At 34.9% G+C, this 22,141-nt stretch overlaps 4 protein-coding genes across 9 annotated transcripts; 2 read left to right on the top strand and 2 right to left on the bottom strand.

The window, feature by feature from the left end:
- Positions 1–302: 302 nt before the first annotated feature.
- Positions 303–4,499, top strand: LOC110622897 (leucine-rich repeat receptor-like protein kinase PEPR1). The gene is made up of 2 exons (XM_021767613.2): positions 303–3,566; positions 3,679–4,499. Exons 1-2 carry the CDS (start codon positions 524–526, stop codon positions 3,999–4,001), a joined length of 3,366 nt encoding a protein of 1,121 aa, XP_021623305.1. The 5' UTR covers positions 303–523; the 3' UTR covers positions 4,002–4,499.
- A 372-nt stretch (positions 4,500–4,871) lies between these two features.
- On the bottom strand, positions 4,872–7,109 carry LOC110620620. The gene is made up of 2 exons (XM_043954682.1): positions 6,913–7,109; positions 4,872–5,142 (listed from the first exon to the last, which is right to left on the bottom strand). Exons 1-2 carry the CDS (start codon positions 7,033–7,035, stop codon positions 5,047–5,049), a joined length of 219 nt encoding a protein of 72 aa, XP_043810617.1. The 5' UTR covers positions 7,036–7,109; the 3' UTR covers positions 4,872–5,046.
- A 1,298-nt stretch (positions 7,110–8,407) lies between these two features.
- LOC110620801 (GRF1-interacting factor 3) lies at positions 8,408–10,693 on the top strand. Of its 3 annotated transcripts, none has more exons than XM_021764680.2 (4): positions 8,408–8,608; positions 9,356–9,432; positions 9,981–10,065; positions 10,157–10,693. In XM_021764680.2, the coding sequence occupies exons 1-4, from the start codon at positions 8,540–8,542 to the stop codon at positions 10,358–10,360; spliced, it is 435 nt and encodes a 144-aa protein (XP_021620372.1). In that variant the 5' UTR covers positions 8,408–8,539; the 3' UTR covers positions 10,361–10,693. The 3 variants fall into 3 exon arrangements, with proteins under 3 accessions (XP_021620372.1, XP_021620391.1, XP_021620381.1); XM_021764699.2 differs by lacking the exon at positions 10,157–10,693 and adding an exon at positions 9,525–9,639; XM_021764689.2 differs by having other exon boundaries at positions 8,537–8,608; positions 9,356–9,491.
- A 2,068-nt stretch (positions 10,694–12,761) lies between these two features.
- LOC110625778 (epidermal growth factor receptor substrate 15 homolog) lies at positions 12,762–20,092 on the bottom strand. 4 transcript variants are annotated; one of them, XM_021771417.2, is made up of 17 exons: positions 19,935–20,092; positions 19,602–19,767; positions 18,945–18,995; positions 18,633–18,869; positions 18,183–18,281; positions 18,047–18,102; positions 17,552–17,663; positions 17,208–17,366; positions 16,667–16,906; positions 14,979–15,191; positions 14,615–14,818; positions 14,405–14,530; positions 13,990–14,283; positions 13,803–13,901; positions 13,348–13,727; positions 13,206–13,238; positions 12,762–13,063 (listed from the first exon to the last, which is right to left on the bottom strand). In XM_021771417.2, coding segments are annotated over exons 2-17 (2,424 nt in total). In that variant the 5' UTR covers positions 19,722–19,767; positions 19,935–20,092; the 3' UTR covers positions 12,762–13,062. The 4 variants fall into 4 exon arrangements, with proteins under 4 accessions (XP_021627109.1, XP_021627128.1, XP_021627119.1 ...); XM_021771436.2 differs by having other exon boundaries at positions 18,633–18,863; XM_021771427.2 differs by having other exon boundaries at positions 19,605–19,767.
- Positions 20,093–22,141: the final 2,049 nt, after the last annotated feature.

Genomic DNA, 22,141 nt, shown 5'->3' with positions numbered 1-22,141 from the left:
AAAAAAATAGGAATTTCACATTGAGAGAAGGGTATTTTTGGAAAAAATTATCACCTCTCACTTTTAACTCTTTGACCAAACGGTTTAAATATACGGAAGGACTACGAATTTGGACGGAAGAGAAAGTGAGGGACTTAAGTGTTGGGTCGCCAAAATAGATGGACAGAAGTGTTAATTACGTTAAATCTCAGGGACTAAAAAGTAATTTTTCTTTAAAAATATAGATAAAATCTTATTAAATTTTTAAAAATTTTTAAAATATATATATATATTTTTTACATAGGCTAATAGCCCATCTCCACTTCCAAAGCACCGCTTCCTCAAAAGCAGCAAAAGAACAAAATCAGAATGCAGTTAGTAGACAGCAGAAGCAGGCAGCAGCACCCAGAAAACCTCCATTTGGAGATATTTTTGTTCAACCCACAAATGGCTGATGCAACAAATAATTTCTAAACCAATCTAGAAAATCAAAACAAAACATGTCACACTTCCCTTGCCATGTTTAGCAACAAAATCCTTTACCATGTTCTTGCTGTTTCCATATTTTGTCTTCATCTCTCTTATCCCTTTTCTATCCTCTTCGCTCTCATTGCCTCCCTCTGCAATTTATCTTCTGCAGTTTCGTGACAGTCTTCCTCCACATTCTCAGCAGCTCTTGCCATGGAATTTTTCAAATTCACTTTCTTCTCCTTGCCATTGGCCCGGAATCACTTGCTATTCCACCAAGAACTTTAAAGTTAAGGCCTTGAATCTTTCTGGGTTTGGTCTATCTGGGATCTTGAGCAACTCTGTTTCTTATCTCTGCCTCCATAAACATTTGGTCTCTCTTGACCTCAGTGGAAACAATTTCACTGGTGTTATTCCCCAGTTGCTTGGAAATTGTGGAAATTTGAATACCATTATTCTAAATGACAATGGTTTTGAAGGTTTGATTCCTTCTGAGCTTTTTCAATCAAAGCAGCTTTTACGGGTGGACTTGGGTTATAATTCTCTTTCTGGTAATATTCCTCCTGAGGTAAGCTTTTGCTACAAGCTTGAATACATAGGATTCTATAACAATTATTTGAGTGGTGAGGTTCCAAGTGAAGTATTTTCACTGCCAAAATTGAAGTTTCTGTATCTGAACACAAATAACTTAACTGGGTCATTATCAGATTTCTCACCTTCTTGTGCAATCAATGATCTTTGGATTCATGGGAATGCATTTTCTGGGTCTTTGCCTCTTTCTCTTAGTAACTGCCGAAATCTTACCGTGTTTATAGCATCTCAAAACAAATTTGAAAGTGTCATTGTACCAGAGATTTTCAAGAGTCTTTTGCAACTTGAAATTCTTTATCTTGATGATAACAAATTTGAAGGGGAGATTCCAGAAACTTTATGGGGTCTTGAAAATTTGCAAGAGCTTGTTCTTTCAGGGAACAAGCTCAATGGTACCATATCTGAGAAGATAGGTCAGTGCTCTGAGATAACTGTTGTTGCTCTTTCTGGTAATAATCTAGTTGGCCAGATTCCTCCGTCAATTGGAAATCTAAAACATCTGAACAGTCTATTTCTCTTTGATAACAAGCTTAATGGCTCATTGCCTCCTGAGCTTGGAAATTGCACTTCACTTGCTGAACTCAGGATTCAGAATAACTTCATTGGTGGGAATATCCCTCCTGAAATTTGTAATCTTGAGAATCTTGAGGTTCTTTTTATGTTCAATAATCGAATTCGAGGCCACATTCCCTGGCAGATAGGAAGAATGAGTAACCTTGTCCAATTGGCCATGTATAACAACAGTTTATCTGGAAGAATCCCTTCAGAAATTGCCCATTTGAAAAAACTCAACTTTCTTTCATTAGCTCATAATAATCTTATTGGAGAGTTACCTTCTGATATTGGGAAAAGTTCTCCAGGTCTAGTTAAACTGGATCTAACTGGTAACCACCTCTATGGACCAATTCCTTCTACCATATGCAATGGCAATAATCTTTCAGTTCTAGCCCTTGGGGATAACAAGTTTAATGGAAGTTTTCCAACTGTTTTTGGAACATGTTCGTCCCTTAGGAGGGTGGTTATTAGTAACAACCTTCTGCAAGGGAGTATACCAGCCGATTTGGAAAGGAATTCTGGGGTTTCGTTTCTAGTGGTTCGCGGAAACTTGCTCGAAGGGAACATACCTCCAGTATTTGGTCATTGGAGCAATCTAACAATGATTGATTTTTCAGAAAATAGGCTATCTGGTGCTATACCTGCTGAGCTTGGAAAGCTTGAAAATCTTCAAATCTTAAGAGTTGCTTCTAATAGACTGACAGGGAATATTCCCTCTGACATTGGTAGTTGCAGAAAGTTGATTAAAGTGGACCTAAGTAAGAATGAGCTCTCAGGGAAAATTCCTACGGAGATTACTTCATGGGTAAAATTACAAAGCCTTCTCCTTCAAGAGAACAAACTTAGTGGAGTAATTCCGGACATTTTTGCTTCCCTTCAAAATCTCTTTGAGTTGCAGCTTTCTGATAACAAGCTCGAAGGTCCTATTCCCTGTAGTTTGAGTAATCTTAAGCATTTTAGTTCAGTTCTTAATTTGAGCCATAACAAGCTCTCTGGTCAAATCCCTGGCTGCCTTGGCAATCTAGACAAGTTACAGATTCTTGATCTCTCAAGCAATGGTTTCTCTGGTGAGATACCGGCAGTACTGAACGACATGATCTCTCTTTACTTTGTAAACGTATCATTCAATCAACTCTCAGGGAAACTCCCAGCTACATGGATGAAAATAATGGTTTCATATCCAGGGTCTTTCCTTGGAAATCCTGAACTTTGTTTGCTAGGTAGTGATGCAAGATACTGTGGAGAAGCTAGAGATGGCCATACAAGAAGGTATCAGCTGGCTGCTATAGTTGTTGGGGCAGTTGTTTCTGTATCATTGCTTTGTGTTCTGATTTATGTTATACTGGTTCGAGGCCTTCAGCAAAAATACCACCGTGATCAATCACTTCATGAAAGTCAATCGGTGACACAAGATTTACCAGAAGAATTGAAATTTGAAGATATAATGCGTGCTACTGAAGGCTGGAACGAGAAGTATGTAATAGGGAGGGGGAAGCATGGGACAGTTTACCGGACAGAATCTATGAACACCAGGAAGCATTGGGCTGTCAAGAAGGTGAATTTATCCGAGACAAACTTTAGCCTTGAAATGAGAACCTTGAGCTTGGTAAGGCACCGAAATATAATTAGAATGGCTGGTTACTGCATCAAAGATGGATATGGATTCATTGTTACTGAATACATGCCTGAAGGAACACTTTTCAATATCCTGCACGAACACGAACCTCGCTTGGTTTTGGACTGGGAAACCAGATATCGGATTGCTCTTGGAATTGCTCAAGGCCTTTCTTACCTTCACCATGACTGTCTGCCACAGATTATTCATAGAGATGTTAAATCAGATAACATTTTGATGGATTCCGAAATGGAACCAAAGATTGGAGATTTCGGGATGGCAAGATTGATCCTTGGTTCTGAATCTGATTTGAGCACAAGGTCTTCAGTTGTAGGAACATTGGGTTACATTGCACCAGGTACACTGCATTCTACTATATTAAACTATGCTTTTACTTCATTATGTTAGATTTTCAAGGTAGAAGCTTAAGTTCTAAAATGGTCTCTTCTTGCTCCTTATCCACAATTCAGAAAATGCATATGCCACCCGATTGACGGAGAAAGTTGATGTATACAGCTATGGAGTCATTTTACTTGAGCTTCTCTGCAGAAAATTGCCAGTAGACCCCAGCTTTGAAGAAGATCAGGATATTGTCGCCTGGACAAGGAAGAAGCTGCAAGAAAATGATGAGTACATTTGTTTCCTGGATGAGCAAATCAGTTTGTGGGAAATAGATGAGCAGCAAAAGGCTTTGAGATTGTTAGAATTGGGGCTTGAATGCACTGAACCAATGCCTGATGTGAGACCCTCCATGAGAGACATGGTAGTTTCTCTTATCAAGTTGAACAATTGACATGAAACATGTGTAAATAATAGAAAAAACCCAGAAGTTTTTGGTTGTCACTGAGGTGATTTCCACTGCAGAACAGGAAGATGTTAGATGACAAATTATGAATTGATGAAAGTAAAATGCCTAGAGATATTGTAACTATTTCTTTTCAAGTTCAGTTGCCATCAATATCTTTAATGATCTTATCTTCTCTCATAGTATCAGTCCTTGGAATGAATAAGCAAACCTGTCATAATCTTACGACCTTGGGGATGAATGACGCATACCATGTGATCCAGGCTTGATGTTTTGTCTGTATCAAAACAGGTTAGAATTTGAGGCTCCTAGCGTTACTTTACAGGATCTTGGGATAATTATGAAAGTCCTTTAGGGGGGTTAGCCAAATTACACTTTAATCCTTCACTATTTCTATATTTTGCATTTTAATTCTTCCACTACTCCACATGTACACCATCCCAATTCCCAACCTGATTAATAATTTCAATTTCCAAACTTATTTAAGTTGATAATCATTATCCGAACACCACAATATATTAATGATTTATATATTTTTAAATATAGTATTCAAAGATTATAAATTTTATTATGAAATATATTTTCTGTTTATAAATTATTTATATAAACCAATTAGATAGCGAATACCTGACACAAAATATGAATCCAACATGAATATTTTTTTCAAAGAACCTAAATTTATTTGAAGTCCAGTTATCTGCCACCCAAAATTTGTTCTCATGGAGTTCTATATGCACCAAACTAATAACCAGCCATGGCTAGATTCAATGACATGGTGCAACTCCCAACTCCTGGCAATTACACCACAGCATACAAATTTGAAAATCTTCAACGCTTGAATGCAGCACTCGACCAACAGAAAAAGTGCAAACTCGTGTTTTCAGGTTGATCTTGTCAACTGATTGTTGCAATTCATACAGGGAATCTCAAGTAATAATTATTTTTTAAGATGGGGGAAAAACTACATGGAAATTGATTGCATAAATAGAAAAAACATGTTTGAGGTGAGAACTAGTAGAATGCCCCAAGACATCTACTCTGTTGCCTGCGCAGGTTGAGAAGCTTCAGTTTGTTTCAGTGTTTCCAAAGCAGAGATCCTTGTATCCAGGGAATCATGTAGGCCTTTCACCTGATCAAAGATAAAACAAAATAAGTACCATATTGATGCTTCTCCATGCACACAAAAAGACCATCCATGTGCCCTCATCCATTGAGATAAATACCTAACCCAATATAGCCTTAAAAATGTGGGGAACCCTTAAAGGAGGGAATCAAAGTCCTACCCTTGGAGACATGGTTCAGGTTGTCAAAAATACTGCATTCTCATTATTCAATTGATAAAAAATAAAAAAAGAAGTCGACATTAACATTCAAATAATAATGGGTTTCTGTTCTCAGTCAATTATCTCACTCTTCATGTAGCAAGGAGAAATCAAATACACCTGCACTTATGTGGGGCTAGATAGCAGGCAACGTATTAGCACATAATATTTAGGTCCTAATTCAAATGGGGCAACATATAATTCTCATCAAACAATGCCAGGATTCCATCCTACCAAATATATCATACCCTATCTGAATGAGCAACATATAGAGATAAACACTCACATGAATTATAGACAGAGAAAGATAGATATATGAGAAATACAAAGAGATGCAACATTGGATCTGTCGCCATACAAAAAAAAACAAAGCAACCTTGTAAATATATGTAGTGGGATTACCGTGTCAATGAAAAAGATTGACCATGGAATGGAAAGAGGCAAAATTTGTTACATAACCACTAGAAAGCAATAAAATTGGACCACATTTTCATTGCCAATCTCACCAGCACAGAGAGCCCAGTTTACTAAATTCCTTATCGTCATCCAAATAGACAATGCCACCTTCAAGTTGATTTGTGAATGCTGAAGTCTACTCATGTGTGTCTTTGCCTATAACTAATTGTAAATATTTTATGATGAAAATGAATAAGAGACCAAAAAAATCAAATTGCCCCATAAAATATTCGGCATTTACATGCATAGTAATTAAGCCAAGCAAAACATAGGCTGTAACTTATAGAGTTTCCCTAGGCGGCTACAAGAAACGCCATCAGACATTAAGTCAGAAAACAAGATTGCAGCAAGAAGATCCATAACTTAAGTGGATTAACCCCACAGAAAAAGGGGGAAAACAAACTCAAATATCATCAGCAAGCATACTAAGTTCAAATAAATCAAAGCAGGAATTGAGCATAGACATTAAAACTTGAAAGAAATGGGCTTTCTGTTCAGACATAAAAAAGCACATAAGATCAAGCAATGTGGCTCAGAAGAATTCCACAAAACAGTTCACTTTTGTTGAGGTTTCTCAAATCTCCACATTTCTTCACCAAATTCATCCAATTCGTCCACATTACAAACAATCCATTCAACGCCTCACCCTAACCTAAAGCCTACCCTCATTTCTGCTGGCTAAACGTGCACAAGGCAACGATCACTCCCAACAAGAATAGCTCAAATGCCTAAACTATACTACAAGGGGAAAACATATATTTAAAAACAAAAACTACCAGTCTACAACTATGATTCTGGGTTTACCTTAACTTTTCTTGTTGAACCAATACAAAAGAAATCTTCCACCAAGTTAAATACATCTCTAGAAATTGAAATCCATTAATAACCCAACAGAATCGACAGGTTCTATTATTATTTTGAAACAATAAAATTGATAAGTTAACTTTGGATCACAAGGTAAAAGTACTTGCTTACGTTTTCAAAAGCGAAATAACAAGAAAAATCCAAAAACCCCACATCCTAAATATTAGTCTATTAATGTTTTCTCCAGATGTTTGAGGATTAAAAACAAAAAGAGCAGAGAAAGTATGGGTTTTCTATTTTTCTTCTTGGGTACTAACCTGTTGAGAAATGGATTCATGGGCAACCTTGTAATCCTTGTAAAGAACGTAGAATCCCAGAAGCGACGCCGTTGCTGCTCCGGCGAAGAATGACGCCATTCTCACCCTCAATACGTAACCCATCTCTCTTCACACCGTCTCTATCTCTGTCTCTTCTCTTCGATGCAGAAACGGTTCCGCATAGCTTCGCTTTTACCTCTTCCTAATACGACGCCGCTTAGTATACCACTACAGAATGGCCATGACAAACGGTTGGTTCTTTACCCGTTATTTGCTTGAAGGAACGACGTCGTTTAAATTTCTTGGATTGTTTATTTTCCGCGAGCTTCCGCAAAGTTTTTTGACAGATAATTTTCATTCAAAATTATTCAATTTTTTGTATATATTTTTAATTTCACCATTCAATTTTATTTTTTTTTAGTTTTTTAAATTTTAATTTACTTTTATTAAACTCTTTTTTATTTATTATATAAATTTTTAGATTAATATAAATAAAACAAATATTTTTTATTATTTATTTTCTATTTTTATTCTCTTTTTCTTTATTTTATTTTTTTATATATTTATTCATACAATTTATTAATTATTGATTATTTTATTTTAATAATTTAATTAATATTTTTATATTTTATTTTTAAATCACACAAAAAATTATTAATAATAAAATATTAATTAAACGTAATTTTATTTTAAATATTAATGAATAATTTTTAAATATTAATTTAGATAATTTTATGGATGAAATTTTCACATTTAAATAATTATATTATGTATATTATTTATTAATTTATTTTAAATATATAACATTTTTATGTTTAAAATAATAATATAAAATTTTATTAAAAATAAATTATTTATCAATAATAATTTTATTTTAAAGTTTAATGGATATTTTTTAAATAGTTATTCACATAATTTTATATATATTTATAACAAAATTAATTTTAAATAATTATTATTCTATTTTTATAGAATAAAATTTTAATATTTAAAATACTTTAAAATAATAAATTATAAAAAAATAGAATAAAATAAAACCTATATATTATATACCTTTAATGTTATTAAAAAAATACAATAACGATGATTATTAAAAAGAAGATATTATTTTTAATTTTTTTTATTAATTAATGTATAAGTAATATCAATAAAAAATATTTTATTATTTTATTATTTTTATTTTTTTGTTATGGATAGCTATAATAATTTTATATAATTCTAAAATTTTTATATATTTTAAAAAAGAAAATTCTATATTTTTAAGAAAGAAAAAAATAGAAAATATATAACAAAAAAAAGTAAATAATAGGAGATGGAGATTTTTTTTTAATTAAAATTCATATTAATTTGAAAACTACAATTATAAATAAGAATAAATTTAATAAAAATTTAATTAAAATTTGAAAAGTTTTAAAATAAAAATTAAATTTTAGTGACCAAAATCAAAATATACCAAAATTGAGTATCCTATATAGTCAGTCACACTGCACTGGTCTCTATCTGATTCTATCTATCCATACGTTTTTTTTTCCTTTCTGTCTAGTTTTTCTTCTTCCTCGTTCGCAGACAGAGAAGAGTCGGGTTAGGGTTTTAGTGGGTCTTGGGTTTTAGTTTGTGAAGGTTAAGAATGCAACAGACACCACAGCCACAGATGTTGAACCCTTCACTCAACATTACTACTGAGCAGATTCAAAAGGTATTAACAACATTTCTCATTTGCTGTGTAATGGGTTTTATCTTTTACACATAGGTAGATTTTGTGTTTGGTTATATTGTATAATGGGTTTTGCTTTTGCATGCATTGTGGTAGGATCCCTTTATCGTTTAGATTTTGTTTTTAAATTCAGAAAACTTTTTTTTTCCCTTTTCTCTTAATTGTTTTCTGATTGGAAGTTGGTATTTCCTTGATTTATTGAGTCCTAATTCTTTGCTGTTGAACGTCTAGATTTTTTTTTGAATAAAAAAAGAAGCGATTTTTATTATAACCCATTTTGCAAAAGAAAAAGAACTGATTAGACTTGTGAACCTTCTGATCAAGGATTTGTTTGATAGAAATGGAGCATCTGAATCGGATAGTACTACTGTTTGAGTAAGAAGCAAGTTTTGCCAAGGAATGTTGGTTCCCTGGGATTCAACATTTCCCTTTTGTTTTTCAGGGGCTGGCCTCTCAACTTTTGGTATTGGGTTTTAATTTATTTGTGTGATGTTTCCTTTAACTCCTTATTTCATATGATGTGGGTCTCAGTTACATTTTATTAATATATCAATTGTCATAGCACTACTCACAAGCTATTAGCGTTGGCCAAATTCTTTTGATTGCTTTGTACCACGTCTAATATTGGAGAGAATGTAAATCAGAGTTTTTTGAGGAGAAATGTAAATCACAAATTTGATTATTATTTTAAGATGATGATGTTTTATTTATGCTTTATGCTTTATGCAGTACTTGGACGAGAATAAGCAGTTAATTATGGCTATACTGGAGAACCAAAATATGGGAAAGTTTGCTGAATGTGCCTCGTGAGTGATGAACTAACTAGAATGCTCACTTTTCTTTGTTTCCGTTATGGTACCCAATGGTATGATTTGCATACTTTGGACTTTATTTGCAGTTCTTTTCCATCATTAAAAGTAGCAAGTGATTTTCATATTGTCGATTGTGCTAACACGTGTTCAACTTATCGATGTGGTGACTGTTTCCAGTATTCTCACATGTTGAAGATATTGGTATGTTGAGTTTGATATGAATGTTAGCGCAAAAGTTCTTATTAACTGAGATGTTCAATTTAGCCTGTGATCCGTCACTATTCATTTAGATGTTTCGAAGATACATAAGCTGTTATACTTATTTGAGATGTAGTTGAATGTAGAATAATGTAAGAAAGAGCAGTGCAGAGAACCTCTCAGCTAAATGTTCACGACATTTAAGCATGCTAATCTCCTTTCTTGCTTAGAGAAATCTAAAGACTACTAAAATCAGAAATATTTGTAGCATTTAGTCAATTTCATTGTACCTTTACATGGTGCATATTGGTATATTTGGCCATATGACATTGCGAATGATCCAGTTATCAAGCTCAGCTACAGCAGAACCTGATGTACCTAGCTAGAATAGCTGATGCCCAACCACAAGGGACAACAATGCCTTCTCAGGTGAAAATGCCGATGAATGCACCCCAAAGTACTTTTCTTTTTCTCTTTGCTTTTTGAATGTTGCAACATTTGCTTCTGTCAAAAATTGCAGACATCCCCTCAGTCCACAATGCAACAAGAGCATTACATTCAACCATCTCAAGTTGCAATGTCTCAGCAACCAATATATTTCACTCCGAAACTACCTTTCCAGATCAATGATCAGCAGCAGCTGCCACTTCACCTCCAGCAGCAGCACCACCTCCATCAGCAGCACCTCGCACAGCGGCAGATGAGAGATGCCCAGCATGAATGATGGAGGTATGGACGTATGAAAGCAGACGATACCAACTCATATGGCCATCTTTGGCCATTTTTCTTGAATGTTTATAGTTTTGAAGGACTTCCAAGTGCACTGGTACATCTCTGAAGGCTAGTTGTATCTGTACATGGGAAAAAGCAGCTTCTTTTTGCCCCTCATCTCCAAGCATAATCTCACTGGAGAAATGCTTAAGCTGCTATATTGTAAGCAACAAAACCTCAATATCGTTATCTTCTATAGTGTATCCCTTGTCCAGAGATTTTGCAAGTCTAAGCTTGGTCTCCTTCCTATTTTTCTGGACAAGGTATTCTATCATTCTCTTTGCCATTTTAGTTTTCAAAGTGCTTTTTTAATTTACTTCTCCTTAAAAGGAAATTAGAAGCTTTTGCATGTTTAAGTCAGTTTTTGCATTTATACATATATTTCAATCCCTCCTTTTGTACTTGCATTGCTAGGTCAAATAATTTAAATACCTAATGATTGAAAAAAAAAACCTGAATTTACAATTTTTTTAAAATTTGATCCCACTTATTTAATATAAGTTGCAGCCTAGCATAATGTCAATAAGAATTCTGCTACACTATACTATATCTAGTAGCAAAGGAAATTGTCTTATATATATGTCGTTTTAAAATCTTTACGTTAAATTAATCATTAAATTATCAGAAAAAAATAAAAAATATCTTAATATAAAGATATATTTAAGTTAAATTTGACAAAAGTAGAAACTTTTCACTAAAAGCTCATAATGTGGCTGAGAAGGGAGCCTACCATTTGAATCGCTAGCTAGGCAGGTGATTGCTATGCTTTCACTCAAAGTGTTCGATCAAATGTCTAAACTGACATTACTGGATTTGCAGCTTTTTACAACTTTTAGATAGAAATAGAGGGAAATTCTGATCTAAATAAGTTCATACATATGGCCTTAGCTATAGACTCCTGGCCATCATCTTGTTCGAATCTTAAGTCGATCAAAACTACTCAGAATCAAAATCAAACCATTTTCTTCTTCGATTAAACTAAATCTAGTTAGTGCAATTGATTTACCAACCATTGGATTAAATTAAAACCCAAACAATCCAAATTAAATTAGACCAAAATCTAATTTGGAATAAAAAAATTTTTTTTTTTCTATCAGACTACAACCAGCTAGAGCAAACCAATCAAGTTTTGAGTCTAACTCAACTTTCTTCAGTTTTGAGATAAAAAGATATTGGACAAATTTTCTACTTCCCGAACCAAAATTTAAATCAAGATTGAGAGACCCTGCTGTAAGGTAACAAGTTGGATAGACAAATTTGTGATAAAATCAGACCGGCGCTAACTATTGGACATATACCCACAATTATAAAAATGAAAAAGTGCGATTTTATGAAACATCAATTAATTTTGTTTTATTAATTTGGCAGAACATCTTCGAATCAAAATAATATCCTATGCGTTGTTATTCTATTGCGGGGCTCTTCAGGGAAATAGAATGAGGAAAAGTTCAGCAGAAAACCACTTGCTACTACATCATTAGTTCTAATTCTCTCTTTACAAAGTATTCTTAGACAAGGAAGCTCTCCACTTTTTGTGTTCTATTTGCTTTTGGGGTCAAGTCCCTAAATTTGCTAGTTCTATAGCCTCCTCTATCCCTCTGCGCAGTGAAGATTTTCCTCTTAGCTCGATTAGTGGGTTATTCCCTCCATACTACTGAGTTGGTTATATATAGATAGTTTTAATTTTTTTAGTTGCAAGTCCTTCGGAGACCTGAAGATGAAGTTTAGTTAATCTAGAGAGTTTATCTCCCCATTTGCATAGGTGAGCTCATGGCGCTTTGGTAGAAAGTGCTTTGAGTTTTATATGGTGAGTAGCAACAACTCTGATATATTTCTCACCCCCGGGGGCCGACTCACAACGGCTTGGCACAATGGCTAGCTGTGATCCATTGGGCTGAGAGCTCATGCCGCTTTGGCGAGAAGGTTTTTGAGTTTTCAGTTGATGAACAATATCCCTAGCCTCATGGTGACCAACCCGACAGATTGTCTGTACCAAAGAGCTCCTGGCCACCACCCCCTTCAGTGTCGATGGTCGTTTCTCTGCTTGTAGGCCACCGGTACATACAAGAATTATGCAGTGTTGATTCTACTGCAACCAAACGGCGGCTACTTTCGAGCCTTGCGGATGCATTTTTGGCAACTAGGTTTTGTATTTAGAAACTTTGGGCCGTTTGTCTAGATAAGCTGTTGAACCTCCAATAGCCTCTCCTTTTCCTCTTACCTCAGGCTTTTTATGTCCACTGTGCAAGGACCTTGGGCTTTAGCTTATTTCTATTTAATGCAACTCTTTTGGCCCCAAAAAATAAAAGAGAGAAGAAAAGAAAATCACTCAGATCAGCCACAGCCAACAAAGGTTGAAAAAGCTACCAGATGCACATGCAAATTTGTGCATGAATATTACTGCAAAGAGTCGGAATGTTCTATTTTGGATCACAAAAACACACGCAAACAAATGTTTTCTTTTCCCCTTTTCCAAAAAGGCATAAATTTAAAGAGAATAACTGAGCAGTCCAATAGAGAATTCTATAAGCAAAAGCTGGTTGGCAATTTCGATTGGCAGTACGCCCATTCTACCGCAGATCATCTTGTGCGCGCTCCATCACAACACCTGTTCAACATTCTTTTATATTTTATCTATATGATTCCACGTTTCCTCCTGTCCCACAAATTACGCACTTTATTAGTTGTACTCGACTAAATTAAGAAATCCATGCCCATAAAATAATAATAATAATAATTATAATAATAATAGAAACCCTAATGTTTGATGTGAAAAGCTACTAGCCAAATAAACTTACTATCTTCCAGAGGTTAATGCAGCTCCAGTTGTCCTGCAATGATTCAATAACGTTAAACTTAATAAGCCCTTCAGCCACAGCTGCATGTAACTTCATGCCCACTCAAAAACAGTTCCAGTATTTGGAAATATTGAAAACATACCTGCCCTGCTGCTTCCCAGCAAAATTCAAGTTGGACCTCCCATGAAGTGAACCCTTGCTCTGATTGCTGCTTATGCTTGATCTATCAAAATCTGGTCCATTCATTTCCTGAGATTCTTTCGGTTTACTCAATATTTTTACATTTGAGACACCCCCAGCATTGCCAAAACTAACACCATTAAGTTGTTTTGAGTCAATTGATGGAACTTTCTTGAGTCGATGAGACTGTGCCATTGGAGTAACAGCCACAGAAGGCAAAAATGACGAGTAAGGATGCGATGCTGCAGCAGCTGCTGCAACTTTAGCAACCGCTGCCGTCGCGGCTATCATTTCTTGAGCTCCTTCTCGAAGCTGAATGTAGTCGCCCTCGATAAAAAATAACTGAAATCACAAATTTGAATTCTCAGATATAAAATGAGGATGTCTAATATAGAATTTCAAATTCCAGGCACTCACTTCCGGGTGACCAGCCACAAACTCATCAAGCTTTCCATACTTTTTCTTGTAATCATGCCAATGTAAAGGTGCAAGCATCTTGCCTAGTCTATTAGGTAGCTGTAATTGGACACCAAGGAACTATATCAACTCTTGGGAGGATAAAAAAAGAGTTAAGATGAGGAATTTATTTTTTATGGACACAAACCGTTGAATTGATCCGAATTCTACCACCAGCTGGAATTGTGCGAACTATGCAAGCCAACAGAGATCTTTCATCAAGGAGGGAAGTCTCTGAAGTTTTTCCAACAGTAACCACATTTGCCTGCCCGGTTGAGATCAACGATTCAGACAAACCTACTACAGTCCCATTATTGATTGTGGCTTCACCAACATTAACTGAATGCATTGATGTTTCAGACAAAGATGCACTGGCAGGACTTGGTTGTTCTTCTGTTGAAACTTGGCCATCTAAATCCTGATCACTGAAAACATTTTGCTCCTGCAACATTTCAAGTTCATCCTGAGTCAGGTCTCTGACCGACTCACAAGCTTCTTTTGAATTAAACAAGCAACCAACGGTATCAGAAAAGCAGAGAATATAGAGCAACAAAGCATTGAACCTTTGCTTCACTGTTCTTATCAAGAGTATTCAGTCTTAAGGAATCATTAAATTGGGAAGAAATTTGTTGTAAGCGCTGCTCAGGCTGGGAGGCAACCATGTAACTTCTATCTCTTGACTCAAGGACCTGCAACAGAAAGCATTTAAGTAGACCCTATCAATGATGATCACAAGTCTCTATCACATGACAGCAAATGTAAATATGCAGAACCTGTGCTTCCCCAGTAGACGATGAGATTACAGGATCAGGCTCTGTCACTTGGCTATTGTGGACATCCACATAACCTGGACGGAACCCTTGTCCGTTGACAGACATTTCATACTCATACTTTGCATCTGATCCCATAAGGTTATGATCAGGTTGGGAAGAAGTCGGTGGATTCTGTGTAGATAATTGAGCACCCTCAGATGCAACCTGAGAAAAATGAGGAATAATAATATTCAAAACATTAACAAAGGTAAAATAACTTACACAAGATCACACATTCATCATATAAGAAATGGAAAGAAATACACACTAATATCACAAAATCATGCAAGAAGTAGGCAGAAAGGATATTTCAATCTGGTAGTACCTGCTGGTTCTGCCACTGTGGAAGAGATGACATTGCTGGTATTGAGTGAAAATGCCCAACATGAGATTGAGGAACATGTGATGGCATAGAATGAGGAATTCCCTGTTGATGTAGAATGAATGGATGCAATGCAGTAACCTGTCCAGGCGGAAGGTAGGTAGGCATCCCAAGCAAAGATGATGGGGCAATGGGGACACCAGCAACATGGTTGGTCTAGTAAAGAGCACAACAATATTGGAAATCATGAATACAGCATTACACTAGACTAGGATTCTCTTTGCTACTGACATGTAGTCTATCAACTAAGCCTCCACTTGTTCATGGAAAATAGCTTGTACATAAAAAACATGGAAAATATTTTCAGCAAAAATAATTTTTTTTAATTGTTTGGTAGCAAAGTTAAAAAAAGAAATGAAGATATTAGTACATTTATATATAAGAAGTTTAGTGGTATTAATAAGATTCTCAAAGTAAGAGTAATGAATTAATTTCTCTTTGACCAAGAAACATTTTTCATTGATCAATTTTCTTGAGTGCAAAAAAGTCAGAAAATGCGGAACATATTTCCATAAAACAAATGGAACAAAGTTTTTCACATGTACATGTAGTATTGGTTACTAATTTTCCAGGAAAAACATCCTATCAAGGAACAAACTTCAGATACTTTAGGGTTTACTTGGTCATATTTCCTAATTATTTTCACCCTCTCCTACTTACACATTGAGTAAACCATGGTCTAACTTTATATTGCACATCTCTGTGTCCACACTTTCATACCTCATATTTGATGAAATTAACCCCTTCTGTATCTTTCTATTTATCTACAGCCCATCCCCCTCTCTTTATCTCTAGACTTGCATCCTTAATATTTTTTATCAAATAAGGTGCAAACAGACATGAACACTGAAGACATTGTTACAGCAACGTGAAAACCCCAACTAGTATTTCTTTGATGTGTTAATAGCCTTAATATCAGTTGCTACATTTACACATATTACAGAATTTTTCCATGAAAAACATACCGATATTTCAATAATAACAGTATTATAAGATTTTATAGTTACCAAAGTTTGTCGAAAAACCATGAAAATAACCAAAACTACCAGTACAATTCACAGAAAAAGCATGGGAGGTGCCTAATATAAATGCCAATTGCCACTAGCCCCAATGACAGAAATGAGGTAACTAATTTTTGTACACCAATACAGATGCTCCCATGTCATAAAAACGTATCCTAACATGTAATCTTTCATACAGCAACAACAATTTATGGTTTGGCTAATGGGTTGAAGATGCATAACATAGATGAAAATTTTTTCATTTTATCTGGTTTTCATATCAATTATTGTGGGACCTCTCTAAGCTTATCTTCTTCTTTTTTGGACATATTGCAAATTCCACACGGGTTAGACAGTGCCAGTAACAAATTTATTAAGAGGTTAAATTTGTACTTGTAGAGCAACACAACATGGATGGCAATGGAACCCGCTAAAAGAAGAGGATATGCAATGCATTAAAATGTTGAACTGCCAATATACCACAGTCATGTTTAATAGAAGAGGAGATATTCACTGTACATACCCACTACAAATGCGTAATCATTATTAAAATTTTCACAGAGGTTCACACTGACATTGACATCCGATACTTATCGGCAACAAAAAAACCACAATGCGAAGCAATATTACCTGGTTTGATGCATTATCTGCATTCCCATTTGGAAGTGGTCCATCATTAGCACTTGTTGCACCATTAGCATTAACATCTAGTTGATTTCCATTGCTTTGACCAAACTTTGACATATCCTTTGAGTTTGTCTGGGATATGCGTGACTCTTCAGTGTAGGGTCCACTCCTTTCTCTTGCATCAGCTAGCTCAAGATGAAGCTGTTGTACAGTATGCAAATGAAGTCTCTCCATTTCTGCTAACTGACATCAACAATCCAAAGAAGCAAATAAATAAACCTTTGGCCAGAAGATTAGCAGCACACATTTGTTTATCATGTAGAAAGGAGTCAAGTACTAATCAGTTCTACACTGCATATTAGAGTATGCCAAGAAATTAAAACAAATATCAGAAGCAAAATGAAAAAACTGATTTGTCAGCCAACAAAAAGAGTAAAACTATTAAGCTCATAGACATACGCATAGAAGCAAGCAAACAGGACACACAAATGTGATAAAAAGCAAACATCTGAGTAAGTGCCAAAAGATCTTATTGCAAATCAACCTGTCTTTGACAACCCATCCATAGCTGATTATATTGTTCAGTACGTTCTCGTAATTCAACTTGTAAAGTAGATTGCAAGGCATCCATCTCTTGAACACGTGCGATCCACACTTTCAATTGTTCATCCTTCAAAAATATGGTCTCCTGATCAACTCTATGCTGAAAGATAACATCAATATTAGCCAAACTGATCCCCCCACTGTTAAATAATTTATGAACAGCAGTTAGATATGAAAGAATCCAAGAAAAATACAAATTATAATTCTATAGTTAAAATTTTCAATGAACACCACAAAATGTACTCTTAATGGAGAACCAGGTATGTAAACTTCCAATCAATAGACCTGTTCCTGCAATTCAAGAATCTGCCTCTCTTTTTCTTGAATAAGTTCTTGAAGGTCACGTATTTGCTGTATATGCTGTGCCCTTTCAGCTTCAGAATGATCCCGCTCTCTTCTGCAGAAGAAGCAGTCCCAGTTGATTCATACAGGATTAAAACAAGATTATTACGACATAGATATTAACTGTCTATTGTAAACTGTCCTTATATCCATATAAAAAGACCTCCAAATGTGAGAATTTAGAAAATTAACATTTTATTGTACAGGTTTGAACCAAGGCAAAAAATGAAAATAGAAATACAACCAACAGAAGAAGACAAAAACGAGAAAAAAAAAAGCCCTAAATAGACAACAATGGTGCCTTCTTGGGGACCTTTACTTCAGTTGTACAGTTTCTACTTTACAGTCTCTAAAAAAGATGGGGCTTTCCTCAATTACCAAAAAACAATGTAAAGTTACTAAGGATCAAAGTGATGTTGAAATTGCACTTATGCATACCTAAATGTTGCCAATTCTTTATTTTGCTCTCTGAGAAGATCTTCCTTGGCCCAGGCCTGAAAATGAGATGAGATAATACTTCACACAGTTCACCAGAAACGCTTTATCTAAAATCACCATGTACACATGAACAAACCGCTTCATTATCCAATTTAATAGCATGCAATTCCCTATCTTTCTCTTCCATTCCCCTTTCCAATTCATGTATGGCCTGTTCCCTTTCATGAAGTTGTTCCTGCCAAAAAAAAAAAAAAGAAGAAGAAGAAATAAGGTGAAAATGATGTGAGAGAGAAACAATCAAGTTATCACTATTTAGACTCTACAGACTTGGAAGAAACTTTTGAGCCGTAATATACCTCAATGGCTACATGCTACAAAATTTCATGCAGCAGACCACAAGGATTTAGTGCATATGCAGCGAAATTCACACATCTGATCCAACGGTTTATGTCAATACAAAATTATTATTTCAACTTAATATCTTCCTCTTCAGAAAGAAAATTACTCCAAAAATAACAAGTTTTAAGCTCAATACACTTTTCTATGAACATCCAGCTCAGAAAACAAAACTCATAAAAGTTTCAACCTTAAGTTTTGCAGCAGCATCTTTATGCTCTTTGATTTGAGCATCAAAGCTGTGCTGCATTTCCAGGATCTCAGATCTCGAAATCAACTGAGCTTTAAGTTCAATCTCCACATGTTGAAGCTCTTCTCTTTGCCTAGTAATACTATGAATTCGCTGCTGCATAATGTCATTGTCCAAGCTACCATTCACATTGATTGAGCAGAAGTCCACATCAGCAGGTTCTCTTGCACGCTGCACCTTGATAAAATCAAACTCATGTTCACTTTCCATTGCCATCAAACCAAAGGCTCATTCAAAACAACAAGATATTACCTCATAGATAGTTCTCTCATCCGATTGCCCCAAATTTGGCCGGTCCAATTCCTGTGATTAACAAGTCCTTAAGTTAATGACAAAGAATCAATACATGTAATGCATCCTAGGAACGTTACTAATTACCCAGAAAATGGATTAAAAAAGCAACCAAGGTTTGATAATAAAATATTGGTTAATTTCAATGTTGATCATATAATATAACAGGACAACATTCATTAACAAGAAACTCTACACCGGACTTAAGTTCCCACAACCAACTGGAGACTAATTTTTCCATCACAGTAAATTAATTTCAATTAATTATGCCCGTATCAAAAAGTTCAAATTTGTCCACTTAATTACAAGTGAACACATAAGCCAATAAACCCTAACACCAGGTTACCTCAAAGGCCTGGTGTAAAGCTATATCAAAACCAAATTGTTCTCATCAAGCCTTCTGTTTGTATCACTGAAAAGAATGAGGATCCCAAACTCCAAGTTTGGTAGCTGATAAAATCAATGGAAACACACTTTGCATCAAATTATGTACCATACCTAAATAATAATAAAACCCCTAGCCAACAAACATTCAGTTCCTCTACAACTTCCAACATTTTTCTCAGGAATCGAACCAACCCAAACGCATAACATAACAAAACAAAATAAGTAGATTACCACCTCATCGCCTGCGGTTCCAACCGAATGGTGGTCAGAAACGGCACGCCACTCCTTCCTAGACGATGACATCGGCAGAGAACCACCGCGTGAGGCGACAACACCGGCGGCGGCCTCCATTAAATCGGCAGAAGTCAACAATACTACTCCAATTCTCCTCCGGTACCTAAGCACGCAGAATAAAAAAATTAAAAAAGAAAAAAACCCTAAGTTTTATGAAGAGATCAACTGAAACCCTAGAATTGTAAAAAATACCAATAGAATGGACCATGAAAGACAATGGAGAGAAATAGAAAACAAAATGGGATATAGAGAGAGAGGGGAAGAGAGTACCTTAGGTGAAGATTTGTGGGGTTTTGTAAGATTGGAGGGTTTTGCAGGGGCTTGGAGTGTAAATAGTGAAAAGTTGACGGTGGAGAGAAAGAGAGAATGAGAGAGATGATTGGGAAAGAAATTTCGATACATGGGAGGCTCCCGCCATTTATAGGGCAACTTCATCTCTAAGACATGATGATTACACGCGCTGTACTTGCGTGTGTATCTCACGTTTCTGTGTTCTAAGTTTCGCTTGCTTGCCAGTCCTGGTCAAACTTTAAGTCTTTCTTCCATGTCCTCGATTTGTTTTTAGAAAAGTACAAAAAAATTTATTTGAGGTTGAAAATTAATAGATAAGTATATCTTTTAAATAATAATAATAATAATAATAATATGGAAACAAAATTACTACATTAAATTTTTAATAATATATTAAGGAATGTATTTTCATAACAAATTAAATTATTTTTGTTATTATTTTAATTATTATATTAATATTTAGTAAGATTCATTAGACCTAGAAATTTATATAAAAAAATTACAGATCTAAGATAATATTAGTTGTTTTTTACTCTATTTAGTAATATTTTTAATATATTATTTTGTATTTTAATTCAGTTAGAATAATAGTATTTAAAAATTGAGTGAGTAAATTAGAAAAATTAATATCAGAACAAATTATGAAATATTAAAATATCAAACAATTACTTTAGTATTATGAAATAGAAAATAATTTATAATTATTATCAGAAAAATATTTATTTATTATAAAAAAATTAGACTAGAATAATTTTATTTTTTTATAAAAATATAGAGCATAATTAATAAAATTTAAAATTTAATTAATAATAAGTGGAAATTTTTTTTGACACATCATTGCTTGTATAGTTAATTTTTTGTTTAATTGTTATGCCATAAGTAAGTTGATGTATTTAATAGATTGTAATTATATTATTTGACACTAAGTAAATATATATTTAACTATTTTTTTAATATTAAAAAACAATTTAAATGGGATAATTAGATTTTTTGGAGTCATCATAATTGCATCATATAAAAATAAATTTTAAATTATTTTGAATGTTATCTAAGTAATAGTATTGAACAAAGTTCACATTTACTGTATGAAAAATAAATTTATGGAGTTCATCCAAATCTTGATCATTGAGATTTGAATCCATATAATTTTGGAATTCATACTACATTTATGTCTCAATTTTATTATCTTTAAAATTTCCCTTTTCTCCCTTATTTTCCAGGCATCCAAACATAGTATGGATGCCTTTGGGTGACAGATTTTACTTGCCTGTTATGATTTTTTTTGTTAGTGGACCTTTCTTTAAGGACTGGTTTTGAACTTTGAGCTGCGTTTTTTCTGTTTTTTCTTTTTTTAATTGGGCTATACTCTTTTTTGGATTTTTTTTTTCACGTCGGCTTCTAGCCTTTTTCTGATGAATGTTAAAATCACTGTAACGCTAGCTTTATTTCCTTGTCCTTCCTCTTCTCTTCTTTTCTCTACTGCCCTTTGATTGTTTCGCCTGTAGAAAACTTGGATTGTAAATTTTGTCTTAGCTAAATTCTATGCCGTCCGATGAACTGACCTTTTTTATTTTTATTGATCAAACTAACATTAGCACCACCTCCATGTCCGACGATGGAGTAAATGAAAATGATGGAATCACGCGCGAACCACTTTAAGCACCTTCATCGCCACCTCCGACTGTAACCGACGGAGACACCGCCTTCCACATTTTAACTCCTTCGTGCCAGCGCATTCCAAAGTCCTTTCCGGCCGAAGTTCCGCCATCTCCTTGTCTAGCAGGTAATCCAGGAAGAAAGTCGTTGCCGCCTTAGTCTCCGGCTAAGGTGATTATGGCTATTATGAGGCCCGAGGGCAGATTAAGCCGCCAAGGAGGTGCCAATACCGGAGGACAGAGAGGGAGGTGGGAGCAAGAAGCAGCTGGATTAGAGTTTTTGCCACGCGAAGAATTTTCGGGTGAAGTTTGAGTTGGTGAGGGAGTTTGGGCTATTCTTGCTGGCTAAATGAAAGAAACGGGAGCTCAAAGGACAGCCGGTCGCTGCGATTTGTCAAGAGCATTTCCAAAGGGAAGGTGCACATACTACTATTTACTACTACTACACTTTTCCCCCCTAGTTTGTGGAATTGAATTAGCTAGTCAATTGAGTGTTATATAGTTTCTAGTTAATTTCAATGATTTTTGCAG

Source organism: Manihot esculenta, chromosome 1 (assembly GCF_001659605.2).
Source record: "Manihot esculenta cultivar AM560-2 chromosome 1, M.esculenta_v8, whole genome shotgun sequence".
NCBI classification, from domain to species: Eukaryota; Viridiplantae; Streptophyta; class Magnoliopsida; order Malpighiales; family Euphorbiaceae; genus Manihot; species Manihot esculenta.
This window is presented reverse-complemented; position numbering and strand designations above follow the sequence as displayed.

What these genes read in the sequence shown, in the direction of transcription:
- LOC110625778 (XM_021771417.2), bottom strand. Translation starts at nt 19,721, where the DNA reads ATGGAGGCCGCCGCCGGTGTTGTCGCCTCACGCGGTGGTTCTCTGCCG. An exon ending in CACAGTGGCAGAACCAGCAG is followed by an intron (nt 14,819 to 14,978) that starts GTACTACCAGAT and finishes CATTTTTCTCAG; the next exon opens with GTTGCATCTGAGGGTGCTCA. An exon ending in CGTCTACTGGGGAAGCACAG is followed by an intron (nt 14,531 to 14,614) that starts GTTCTGCATATT and finishes TTTCTGTTGCAG; the next exon opens with GTCCTTGAGTCAAGAGATAG.
- LOC110620620 (XM_043954682.1), bottom strand. Translation starts at nt 7,035, where the DNA reads ATGGGTTACGTATTGAGGGTGAGAATGGCGTCATTCTTCGCCGGAGCA. An exon ending in ATGAATCCATTTCTCAACAG is followed by an intron (nt 5,143 to 6,912) that starts GTTAGTACCCAA and finishes ATCTTTGATCAG; the next exon opens with GTGAAAGGCCTACATGATTC.
- LOC110620801 (XM_021764680.2), top strand. Translation starts at nt 8,540, where the DNA reads ATGCAACAGACACCACAGCCACAGATGTTGAACCCTTCACTCAACATT. An exon ending in CTACTGAGCAGATTCAAAAG is followed by an intron (nt 8,609 to 9,355) that starts GTATTAACAACA and finishes TGCTTTATGCAG; the next exon opens with TACTTGGACGAGAATAAGCA. An exon ending in AAGTTTGCTGAATGTGCCTC is followed by an intron (nt 9,433 to 9,980) that starts GTGAGTGATGAA and finishes CGAATGATCCAG; the next exon opens with TTATCAAGCTCAGCTACAGC.
- LOC110622897 (XM_021767613.2), top strand. Translation starts at nt 524, where the DNA reads ATGTTCTTGCTGTTTCCATATTTTGTCTTCATCTCTCTTATCCCTTTT. An exon ending in ATTGGGTTACATTGCACCAG is followed by an intron (nt 3,567 to 3,678) that starts GTACACTGCATT and finishes TCCACAATTCAG; the next exon opens with AAAATGCATATGCCACCCGA.